The 12,523-nt window shown below is 53.9% G+C and overlaps 1 protein-coding gene across 1 annotated transcript in view; it reads right to left on the reverse strand.

Annotated features, from left to right (window-relative positions):
- Positions 1-4,793: 4,793 nt before the first annotated feature.
- Positions 4,794-12,523, reverse strand: part of CUNH6orf132 (chromosome unknown C6orf132 homolog) — a 31,223-nt gene continuing 23,493 nt past the window's right edge. Inside the window, exons 4-5 of the mRNA XM_016128663.2 lie at positions 7,931-11,117; positions 4,794-7,315 (exon numbers count right to left, since the gene is read on the reverse strand). Of these exons, the coding sequence (XP_015984149.2) occupies positions 7,198-7,315; positions 7,931-11,117 (3,305 nt within the window). The 3' untranslated portion in view covers positions 4,794-7,197. The remainder of the gene's footprint in view (positions 7,316-7,930; positions 11,118-12,523) is intronic.

The raw sequence follows: 12,523 nt of genomic DNA on the forward strand, positions 1-12,523 counted from the left end.
ATTTGAGTTGGCCCTTGAGGTTGGAAGGAAGGAAGGACATTCCAGGCAGAGAGAATAGAGACCACAGCATGTGAGAGGAGCACAGGCTGAGTGTGGAAATGCAGGTTGAGCTGGCAACTAAGGGCCATGCCGGCCTTGCCAAGAAGTTTGCATTTTGACCTTCTAAGGGTCAAAGTGCGGCTGAGGAACCAAGGTGTATTTGGGAACAAATCCATGCACTGGGCGCTTGCTCCATGCCAGGCCCTGTGCCGAGCACTTCACACAGATTCAGTCTGTTAATCCTCACAATAGCCTAATGAGGTGGTACAGTTATCATTCCCATTTACACACATATCACCTAATTTATTAATAGCACTATTATTTTCATTGCTTAACAGAAGCGGAAACAGAGACTGAGAGGTTAAGTAACTGGTGTGAGGTCCCCAAACTACCTAAGGTCTAAATGGCTGGACTTGGAGCCCTGGTCTCCCCTAAGCACCGCTTGTCCCTGCCTCTGGAGAGCCACGGGTTGAGCTCATTTCTTGGACGGATGGGTGGGGCCTAAAAGGGACAGAACCTTCAGAGGGAGCCGTGGCGGGTATAAGACATCAGGCCCCCTCCCAACATGCAGCCCTATGGTACCAGTCTCTGAAGAGGCTGTCTCCCAGAGATCTCTGTGCACATCAAGCGAATGCAAACACGCACACTTTTTCCCCCTTTTTTACACAACGATGGCATACTGCATCTGTATTTGTTTCTCCCCCCACTTAATATCTCCCGTGGTTCATTTTGTATTGGTTCATGAAGAGCTTCCTCATTTGTTTTATGGCTGCAGTGTTCCTTTGTGTGTCTTATTCTAATTTATTACCATTTCTCTACTTGGAGAAATCGAGACTATTTCTAATAAACAATGCTACAATGAGGTGAGATAGACCATTTTGCTGGTATATCTGTAGGCCAGCCTCCTAGAAGTGGAATTCCTAGCATATAATATATGTTTTACATTTTAGTAGCTACTGCCAAATGCCCTCCATGGGGGCCCTGCCAGTCTAGCTCCCCCACAGGGAACAGAGCCCTTCTCCCTACACCTTGGTCAACACAGTCCAGATTTCCATCTTTTGCTAACCTGGTAGGTGAAAAATGGTATTTTAGAACAGCTTGAGTTTGTGTTTCTGTTATTATGACTGAGGGGAGTTTTTCCGCGGTATGATTTAAAATTCAGCGTTCCCAGCACCACATTCCTGCTGAGGCGGGACACAAGATGTTTTCTGGGATGTGGCTTTCTCCATGGTCCCTGAGGTGCTGAGAGCACCTGCCAGTTCTTTTCAGGGATTGTGCTGGTGTGTGTGTGCATGTGTGCAAAGGGAGCACTCCTTCTGAAACTCGGCATTCTTGGTTCGAGGGACAGGGGAGGACCACACTACATAGATCATCACAGCTGCACCCCCATCTGCCTTATCCCCTGTCCAGGGTCATTCTCAGCTGAAAATCCAAATAGAATTAGCAAAGCAGTTTTCCTTCCCCCACCCCACTGTTCCTTGGGCCAGATACATTCTGGAGAATTATTAGACAGTGTCCTAAGCTCCCAAATTCTCCCCTGGTTGGCCAGTCTCTAGGAGAACAACGAAGTTCGAAAAAGACACACAAGTAAGCAAGACCAAGTCTTGCACTCCTTCCAACCCCTACCTGTGGAGGATGCTGTCCCTCACACTTGGGTTTGGGCCCTGTCTTGATAGCCCAGGTGACAGAGCCAGCTGCAGCTCTCTGGAAGTTCATTCAGCTAACCCAGAGGACATGGACCTTGTCCTCAAGGAGCCCAAGGCTAGTCTTGCCATGCCCACTGGAATACTTCGTCCTTCCTGTCTGAGGCCCTCACTGCAGAACCCGTATGCACCAGGTCTCGTGACCTCACCGGAAGTTATCCTCTGGTTTTATAGAGTCTGGAAACTCTGGGATCTTGTCAGGGAGTGTGTACCCACCTTACACAAGGGAGATTTGCATCCTTCCCTCTGTACCACCTCATTAGGCTATTGTGAGGGCTCTCAGAAGCACCCTGGAGCCCTGTCCCCAGTATGATGGCTGCCTAAAACCCCTAAGCCCTAAGCCCTTTTTAAGGACCAGAATGACCTCACCTGGTCCCATCACTTCTCAGCTCCTCCTGTCTCCACTCATAGGGCATCACATCTCAGCCCACCATGATGCCACTCCAAGGCATCTTGACACCTTTATGATGAAACCTGTGAGTCCCACCCCTAAAACCATAATTATGTCATCTGAGAATCTCAGCATTAGATCAGCTCACACACATCTAGAAATAAGAGTTATGTGGTCACTAGTCTACAGGAGACATGGCCTTTGCCCTCAAGGAACTCAAATAGTGCTCGACAATATTTGATTAAATACTAACATGTATTCATTCAACAAACACACATTCAGTACCTTCTGGTGCCAGGAGCAGCACTAGATGCTGGGGATACTGTGATGTATGACAGGCAGTCGTTATGTTGTGGAGTTTGCAAGCAGTAGGGGGAGCAGTGGGAGCCCTTAACAGGAGTTGATGTGGCCTAGGGGGTGAGGGATGTCTGAGCTGACCCTGAAGGATGAGGCGGAGCCAGCCAGGGGAAGTGGTGCAGAGATGTGGAGGAGGGGTCTCTGAGCAGTGCAGGGCTGGGGAGGGCTTCCTGCAGGAGTTCTGATCTAAACTGGTCCTAGGGGAAACAGAGGGGTCAGCAGTAGTGAGACAGGAATGAGTCCTTAGGGGTACTGGAGCCTTCATGCTGGCCGCTCTGGTCTCACAATTGTGTGAGAAGGAACTAAGGGAAGAACGATGCCTTTTGGAGAGGCTGAGTTTGAGTGGCTGGGCAGGCACCCACGTGGAAATGTTCAGGGGGAACTTCCGGTTAGAAATGTGGAGCTCAGGTGCAGGTGAGAATGAGGGTGAAACTTATTTTTCTGGAGAAGAAATTATAGGGAAGGAAGACTGGAGATGGAGGATGGTGCTGAGACACCTGGGTAGAGGAAAGGAGCCAGCCTGGAAGACAGAGGAGAGGATCAGAGCCCATTCTACAGAAGCTCAGAGAACGATTCTTCGGGAGGGGAGAGAGGAACAGCTCATCTGTGCCAAACATTAAGGAAGCGTGTATGGCTCTGAGAACTGGGCAGGGGGGCACAGGATTATCCACATAAATGAGGAAGCATTCCTAATGCATTGCCTTGGTCTCCGCTCCTCTCCCAGAAGTGCGCCTTCTCTCTCGTTCCTGGCCAAAAATATCCCCAGAAGCCCCAACAGCAGGGCTTTGGAGGGAGAAGGCCCAGGTTCTCAGCCTGGTATCAATGGCCACCCATTCTGGACAGCTGACTAATGATGGGAAGCCAGCACTGCCTTTGAGCTGCAGAAATGAAAGCAGCCACAGGCTGCTGTGGATAGGCAGGTGATGGGGTGAGCAGGCAGGGGCAGGCCTGCCCGATAGCTCAGCACTGAGGTGGCCTCTCCCTCCCCCTCCGTCCTACAGCTTCCCACAACAGGGAGCTCAAGGCTCACCAGGAGAGGAAGCCTCTCTGCTTAAATAAATGAGGCCTGAGGAAAGCTGTGCTCCATTCAAGAAGGCAGGGCACTTCACAAGTTGCTGACTGCAGGCACAAGGCTCCCAGCATAGCCTGTCCCAGGGCCTGCCCCTGCTTTGGGCTGGACTAGGCATCACCAGAGAGGTGGATTTCTGGCCCCTGGAACTAGGGCCCCACCTAGGGAGGCTCCAGAAACCAAGGTGTGGCCAACCTGATCCAGGCACACCTGTGCCAGCCACGCCCATTACCCTTTTCTATTGGCTTTTACCCTCCGCCTTCTAGCTGTATCCCTCCCCCATCCCTACTCTGGTAGAAAGATATAAATTTGGAGGGAGGCGGTATGATGGGGAGAGGGATGAGTGGGTGAGAATGCACACAGCTAGAAGGGAGGCAGCTGGAATGCAGTGTGCAAGAGTTTGAAGTCAGGTGGGCTATTCTGAGCAATTCTCTTCTCGGAGCCTTACTTTTCTCATCAACCAAATGGAGCGAGGGTTATTACGAGAGTTTTAGAGGATTGTTGTGAATAAGAGAGAAAACGAATGTACTTTCCAAAGCATCACGGTTCAGTGTTGCTGGTTACCACAACCACTGTTACATCAGGAGTTTTCAACGTGAGGTCTGTGGAGCCCAATTTTCGGAGGATCTGTGGAGGCCTGGAATGATGTGTAAAATTGCACATGCTAGTGGCTTTCTGGGATGAGGATCCATAGCTCTCAAAAGAGGTCTGGGACCTAACCAAGTTTAAGACCCACACACAGCACAAGTCCTTCCCTGTCACTTTTGAGGTGAGTTAGCTGAGACCAAGCTCATACAACTTGTCAGAGGTGGCAGTGGATCCCTGATCCTCTCACCCTCCACTACTCCCCACTGTCCCCCCACCCACGTCAGGTGAGGGGAAAGAAGAGTTAAGAGAAATCAGGGAGAGGAGAGCAGCCAGAGGTGGAGCCCCAAGTCTTATTGGGAAAAGGCCCCTGTTACCAGGATAAGGACATCGCGGTGGAGGGTGAGGGACGGCGGGACAGGAGAACTAGGGAGCCCCATGATGGGAGAGGCCTAGGAGGCCCTTCCTGGAAGCACAAGTTGTTGACTCAGTGAGTCATCCTCTCCGTCTCCCTTTCCCAATAACCCCCCACAGAGGACTCAGAGGAGTGAGACACAACCCTCTCTCTGACATCATCTTGAGATGACTTCTTTGGTTCCTTGTTTCGTCTTCTGGAAAAATTGAAGATAACATGTTAAAGCTTTATGGAAAACTGTGAAAGGCCACACACAAACATAAGGTAGTCATCACCCGAAGATTCAATTTATTGAGCAACTACTGAGTGCCAGACATGGGGTGGATGCTTTGCCTAAATTGGCATAAATGTCTCCACTTCAAGAGGCCTTTCCTGACCACTTGGTCCAAGTAAATCCACATCTCTCCCTCGCCCTCCAGTTAGTCTCACACTCCCTGTTCCTTTCCTTTCTCCCACTTACTATATGTGTCTGTGTGCCTTTTTCCTCTTCTCTCTCTTCTCCATTAGACTAAAATCCTGCCATGGGCAGGAGTCATGGCACTGTGTATCCATGCTAAGCACAGTGCCTGCTTTCTAGTAGTCACTCGAATACTTGTTAAATGAATGCACGACTGTCTCTAATCTTCACAACAGCCTTATGAGGTAGGTATTATTATCAATGTCTGGTGTACAGAAAAAGAAACTGAGGTCCAGAGGATCAAAGAAATTTGCTTAAGGACACAGTTTGTTACCACCAGGCTTTAGCTCTGCTCCTTCTCCTTGAAGGATCTGGAGAACAAGAGAGTCAAAAAAGAAAGTTGGGGCCCCGCAAAATGGCTCACCAGTTCCGCCACCGCCCTGTGCTCATCCTTCCCCAACTGAGCTCTTCCAACTTCTCATCACACTCGAGTAGGTCCACATCATCAATCCACGGCCACAGAGCTGGAAGCCAGTCCAAACTGCCTGTTTATTTCCCAAGCCAAATGAGAGCCAGTCCTTCCACACCCACCCCAGAGCAATCTACAAGCTGGAAGCACACGCCCCACTCCCTCAAGCCTTAACACAGTAGATAAATTTGTAAACTTTTTTATAAAACATTGTACAGAGGAAATACATATGTATACATAGAGCCAGTGCCGACATTGGGGTAGGGTTCACTTCTTGAATACAGGTAACCAGATCCTGCCCCATCAGGGTATCTGCTCATCTTTCATTCTCTTTACCTTAAGTGGCTCACCTGCTGTCCCCACAACCTGGTACCACAAATCAAAGCAGGTTACCACAAATCATAAAGGTCCAACATCTTGCCTCCAAAGTGGACTGCTTCCTGGCTGCCCTCTACTGGCCTGCTCCTCTGAGGTTGGCCGCTCCTGCCCTCCCTCCTCACCCAGGCAGCTTGCCTTGGCCTGGTCCCAGGAATTTGGCCCACCAAGGCCTGCAGGCAGGGAAGACAGATCAAGGAATACTGCTTCTTGGTTTGTTTGGCAACCATATATCATCCAACAGGGCTTTTTTGAAGGTGGAAGGGGGTCTAATTCACTGGAGAACAGGCATAACCCGAACTGCCCAGGCAAAGGATGAATGGCTGCCCTACTGATAGGTCCCCTGTTCTGAACCAGCCCCGTCCTGCCACTCTTGACTTTCCAAAACACATTCTTTGTTGGCAGCAAATATCTCTCGACTCTCATTTCGCACCTCATCTACCTCCCACTCTTCAAGACCTTGCAGCATCTTGGCTACACATTTTAAGGCCTCAGTAATATTGGGGAACTATAGTATTGGGGTTGGGAGGGGTGGTTGGGAATGATACCCCTTATAAATCCCCAGTTGGGACCTGGCTATGTAAAGCTTTTGGTGTCAAGCCCCAGACTTTCTGGCTCCTTGAGCCCAATCCTCAAATCATGGCTACCTGGGTCTAAGTAGAGAAGTAAGCCTTAATCCTCTGTCTCCCCACCCCAAACTTGCCAAGGCTTCTCTCTCTAGGGCCAGAGCGAATTGAACCATCAATCCCTCACCCCTCCCCTTGGCCAACCAATTAAAGCACTCTGTCCTGGTACCTTCTCCACACAATGTGCAGGCACATTCCAGGCCACACATCATGTGGCTTTTATGCTAGGAGCCCGAGGAATCACCTCTTGGGGTGGCAACTGGTGGACTGGTAGAGGCTAGAGAGATCAACCTGCAGCATCCTGTACCCCTACTCAGACAGGGCTGAGTCTCAGCCCTTCATGAGGGCCTGACAGGCAATCAGAGCCACCCCAAATGGGGCATTCCCATTCAGATTTGATGCCCCACCCCTTGCTTTTAGAACCTGCTCAGTAGGTCATGCTTGTAAAACTGCTTTCAGTAAGCCTTACTAAAGCAAATAGTACCAGATAGCAGAAACTCAGGCTCCAGGCCCTTAAAAGGCTCCTCTTCTCCTCCCTCTTTCCCCCTCCCACCCCCATCTGCAGACAGTCCACAGCACACCAGGAAACAGAAGCCCACTCTAGATCTTCCTGGGGCCATTGCTTCTCGCTCATCCATCTCTCTGTCTTCAGAGAACAAAGACTCTTGTGTGTCTGAGTCAGGCTGCCCAACTCTTGCTGTGTCCCTCCCACCCCCCAGAAACAAGTGCTTGGATCCGACCCTTTGGAATAGAGCGAAGAGAACTCCGGGCTCAGGATGGGGCTTTCCGATGGGCCCCTGAGTAAGCATAGGAGATGGGATGGCGGGTCCCAGGCCTCACGGTGAATGTGTTGATGGGGCTTCCATAGTGGGGGCTGCTGTGGGGAGACCTGGTGGGAAGCAGAAGGCAGGTGAGGTTATTATTTGCAGCTGGTTAACCAACAGCCCTCCCATCTTCCCCAGGACACGAGAGGAAAAGATGTGGCTCAGTGCTATGGTTTCTGCTCCACAAGCCCGGGGCTCATCAACCCCAGGTGGGACCAGAGTCCACTAGTGTTGATTCACCGGACACAGGGCTCCCCCTCCCGTCTAGGCCCTTCTGACTAAAGTATGTGCCTAATAATCTTCCACTCAGAACTCTTCAATCTTAGTCTGGCTCCTTTCGTATTGCTTGGAAATCCTTGTTCCCAAGGACCACCCCACACTTAGCCTGAAGCCCTGGGACTCCAGGGGCTGGGAGAGAGGAGCAAAGAGAGGGGGAGCTGGGTAGGGAAAGGGAGATCAAGGCTGATGGAGGGAGATGAAGCAGGTAAGGGGAGCGCCCTCTGCAGGTGAAGTGCGTCTACTTCCAACATTCTCTAGGCCCCCAAAGCCACGGAGAACACCTTAAGTGTCCCCTGACAGATGGCGGAGGCCTGGTCCAAGGGCAGCGCCTCTACCTCGCCTGGCTGCCCACCCCGGACTCCCTCCAATACCCTCCATCGTCCCGGGCCCCAGCTCATCACCTGCCGGTAGCCGGGGCGAAGCCGTGGTCGCCACCAGTTGCTTTGTACTTGGCCTCTCCGCGGGCCGAGCCCTCCAGGGACATCCTCCGCGCTTGCAGGCCTCGGTGGGGCGCGCGGCCCGCGGAGTTGACACGCCGCATCTCCGGGCCTCCGGGTGCTCCGAAGGGCCCTCCAGGCTGAGGTCCGAAGCAGTTGGGGGAGCTCAGGCTGCGGTTGGTGCCGCCGCGGGACAGCCCGGGGCTGTGGTGGGGCTCTCCCACGTACAGGCGCTTCTTGATGAGCGAGCGGCCTCCGCCCGAGAAGCGCTCCAGGCCTCGGGTCCCTGCGTAGCGCGCACCCCCGGGAAAGTGCGAGAAGCCGCGAGGCTCTGAGGCCGCGGGGCCCGCGTCCAGGGGCTGCCTCAAGTTTGAGAACTTGTTCCGGACAGGCGAGCCCCGTCGGCCCAGATACTGGAGGGCCGGGGGCCCAGGGTCATTGCTGAACTCTGGCGGAGGTGGGATGACCTCAAAGCTGAACTCGTCCTCCTCCGCCCTCTTGTAGGAAGGAGAAGAAGGGGAAGAGAAGGACTTGGGCAGCAGGCGGTCCTGGGGGAAGCTGACGGACGCTGGTCTTTCGCAGGCCACAGGGGTCTGGGGCTCTGCCGTGGTCCAGTTGTGCCCTCTGCTTGGTTCTGCGCCCTCTGGGTTTTTGCTGGGCTCGGTCTTCCAGGGACTGGGTACGGTGAGCTGTGCAGAGGAGGTCAGCTGGAGGTCTTTCTCCGCCTCCATGGATGACTTGGGGACCACAGTGAAGGAGTTGGGCCGGCCCTCCTTGAGGAAGATGCTGTCAGAGCCTTCCTGGGGCTGGCTGCTGTGGCCATGGAGACTCCCTGGCAGGGAGGACCGACCCAGGCCAGCCCCTCCTGACCTTCCTTTCTGTGCCCTCTGCCTGGCCGCAAGAAGCAGGGCCATTGGGGAGCCCCGCTCCACCACTTCCCCGGTCACCGGGTGCCTAAGGAGTTCATCAGCAGGCTGGGCTGAGGCTGGGGGTTTGGCTGGCAGCCCCTTGGGATCCTCCGCAGGCTCCGCTGACCCTGCAGCCTCTCCTCTGGCCATAGTGGGCATCACCATGGCACCCTCTGGGCTGTTCTGGCTGCGATGGGATTTGTAGAGAAAAGGCACCTCTTCTCTGCCAGGGGATATCTTTGGTGGGAGGGCTGAAGATGAAAGGGCTCCCTGTGTAGGAGGCTTACTGGCCTCTGAGAGGTGCCCTTCTGCCTCTGGCTGGGAAGGCACTGCAAGTTTTCGAGGTTCTGGTTTCTCCCACTGCTCAGCTGGGACTAGGTTCTTCTCTGCTATCAGTTGAGATGATGTGGTGGGCAGAGTTGAGGTTGAGGATGGTATGGCAGGTCCAGGCATGGTCTTTGGTGGTGTGGTTGGCCCAGGTGTGGCCTTAGGTGATATGGCTGGCCCAGGTGTGGCCTTGGGTGGTATGGCTGGCCCAGGCGTGGCTGGAGCAGGTATGGATTTGGGTGGTGTGGCTGGGCCAGGCGTGGCTGGAGCAGGTGTGGATTTGGGTGGTATGGCTGGCCCAGGCGTGGTTGGCCCAGGCGTGGCTGGCCCAGGCGTGGCCGGCCCTGGCATGGCCTTGGACTGGAGTGGTGTGGTTGACTGAGGGGCGATGGATAGTGGTGGCAGTTTCTTCGCCACAGGCTTGGAGAATTGACCATTATTAACTCTGTTTTCAAAGACTCTTCCCCCTTCTAGCCGAGGTTTGGGAGGCAGAGACTTTAGGCTGGGCTTGGCTTCCTTCTCTGCTGATGAGGAAAGCCGGGCCTCCAGTTCATTCCGGATCTGCTGGACACTGGGAGTTGGGAAGTCTTGTGAGACGTAGTCCACAGGGGGCAAGGTCAGGTTGGCAGCGGCCTCTCTCTTTGGACAGGGACTCTTCTCAGGGTCACTTGAGCTGCCCATCTCCTTCTCTGGCAGGCTGGGGCCTTTCTTGCCCTCCTTTCCCTGACAGGCCACTGTTGGGCCTGGCCTATGACTGGTGCAACGGTCCTCTCTCTTGGAGCCAAAGAGGTAGGCTGCCAGCTCGCTCCGCAGCTTCGCCATCTGGCTGGGATCCCGCCAGTCCACAGGCTCTGAAGAGGCTGTGTCCTCTGGGCTGGGGGGGTTGGGTTTGGCTTTGGGAGCAGGAGAGCTGGATTTGGGGTTTTTCATAAACCTAGCAGGTGGAGGGGCTGCCTTCTCAGCAGAGGGCAAAGGAGGGGCAGCTGGGGGGAGGGGAGGTGCTGGGGGAGGAAGCGGGGGTGCTGGGGGAGGGAGTGGGGGTGCTGCGGGTGGGAGCGGGGGTGTGTGAAGGGGCAGGGGAGAGGCTGGCTGTGGAGTCTCAGCTTGTTCGTTTGTCCGGGACTGGGACTGGCCCAGCATTGGGCCAGCAGGCGCCACAGTCCTGAGCTCCCTGGGGCGATCTGGTTCAGAGGCCCTATCCGGGTAAGCCTGGGAGGCAGGGCGGATGTGGAAGTTGGGAGGCAGTGGGAGTCGACTGGGGGCCTTCTTGGTGGCCCCTTCTTCTTCTGGAGGGGCCCCTTCTGCTTCCTGAACTGGGATGGATGAAGTCCTGACTGGGGTTGGGGGAGGCACCTTGAATGAACGAGGGAAGGTGAGGTGGGGCTCTGGTTTAGGTCCCAGGGGGCTCCCCTTTGGCTCAGTAGGGCTTCTTGGGGGGCTTGTTCTGGGGGCTTCTGGCTGCCTGCCATTCAGTGCTACCTCTGATTTCCACTTGGTGACACCCCCAGGGGGAAAGAGGTGAGTCTTAGTTTTATGAGGAGACACTGGAGCTGGGGGTGCTGGGGCTGGCATAGGGGGTGGGGGTGGGGCTAGAAAGGTCAAGGGCGGGGCAGGGGGGATGAAATCAGGAGGGGTGGGTGTGGTTGGGGGGGATAGGGCCGCCAATACTGGAGGTGGAGGTGGGGCCATGCTGGGTGGAGGTGGGGGTTCCAGCAGCAAGGGAGGCGGTGGGGAAGCCGTGGAAGGTAGAGGTGGTAGCGGAGACTCCCCTTGAAGTTGTGTAGTGTCTGGGGGTGGCCCTGGGGCTGGGCCCGGGGGAGGCGGGGGGATGAGTAGGTCCTGGCCATAATGCCCAGGCCTTAGGTCACCCACAGAGCTGTACAACCGGAGGTTGCCGTTGACTAGCGAGCTGGTACCTACAAGGAAAGAGAGGCAAAGATGAAGAGGCTAGTAAGGCCAACTGGACTTGCCAATCTCTGTGTGCCCAGCACGGGGTGGGGTGGGCAAGCAAGAGAATAACTGGCCAGGGTCGTGCCTTTCCTCCTGAACACCAAGTGAGGGATCAGCAATGTCTCCAGTCTCGTGAGCTTCTTGGAGGTGACCCTCCTTTATCTAAGGAACGGCCTGCCTCAACCCATCCCTGGCCCGGCCTCTGAAGTTTATACTGAATATTCTCCATTTACTCCCGAGAGTCATGTTTCACCCTCCTCTGCCCTGCTCGCGCCCTGGTATGTCATCTCTTTACTGAACTTTCTTCAGTTATCCCCTTTGAGGGCACCATCTGTTTCTTATAGGGGCCTCGAATGGTACAAAGCCAGAAAGACCAGGGTTCACATCCCAGCTCTACCACTTACCAGATGGGCAACCTTGGACATGCTAATTAACTTGTTGAGCCTCAGTTTTATCATCTCTAAAATAGGCATAATGTCAGCCAGCACTTACCTAATAAAGCTGTTGTGAGGATTAAATAAGAGAATTCATAAAAATACATGTAAAGGGCATATCACAGTTGTAGGCCCACAGTAGGCACTTAATGAACGGCAACCGCTTTGAGTACTACCATCTGTGCTTGACGTTTCAGACTGCGTAAGACAGATAGGGAAAGTAAGGGAGATAGGAAGTCATGTACCAGGGGGCAGGGGCCTGGCGACCTTCTCAGCAAAGAAGTTTGGGTAAAAATCTGCGAGGGAGTGGTTTATATGAGCAACTCCTGCTTTCTAAAGACCTTGAATGTACCATGAGCCCAGCTTTCCATCTCACAGAGAACTTCTGAAACAAATTCTGGACTGTGGGATGGAATGGGGGCGTGTAGAAAGAAGGTGACCTGGACAACTGGCGCTAGAGACATGCTGAGCACCCCTGGGCCCTGCAGCTCACACCCCTCCCTTCTTGGACTCAGTCCCCAGCCCCACCCCAACCCCCCAGAGTCTACAGAGCACCAGGATACCCTGGTTGCTCCTCTCTTAGGGGCGCCCATCTTCACATCCCTCCTCTCAGTTTCTAGCACAGACCATAACAAACCTGGGGAATGTGCAGCTCTGAAGGGCTCCTGCCAGCTGTCTAACTTTAAAACAAAAAACAGAAGAGAGTGGAGATGGGAAAATTAACATTCATGGAGCACCCAAGTGTTAGGAGCTGGGATAAGGAAGTAAAAAACAAAACAACAATTAGTTAAAATACTGGTCCCCTTGGAGGTTATGTTTTAATGGGACAACAAGACAGACCATGAGCATAATACATTAGTAAATTATTACCACATTAGAGGATGGGTAATATGGAGGAAAACCCAGGAGGGGTGCTTGGGGTGCAGTTTGACTAGGTT

This window comes from Rousettus aegyptiacus, unplaced genomic scaffold (assembly GCF_014176215.1).
Source record: "Rousettus aegyptiacus isolate mRouAeg1 unplaced genomic scaffold, mRouAeg1.p scaffold_m13_p_1, whole genome shotgun sequence".
Lineage (NCBI taxonomy): Eukaryota > Metazoa > Chordata > Mammalia > Chiroptera > Pteropodidae > Rousettus > Rousettus aegyptiacus.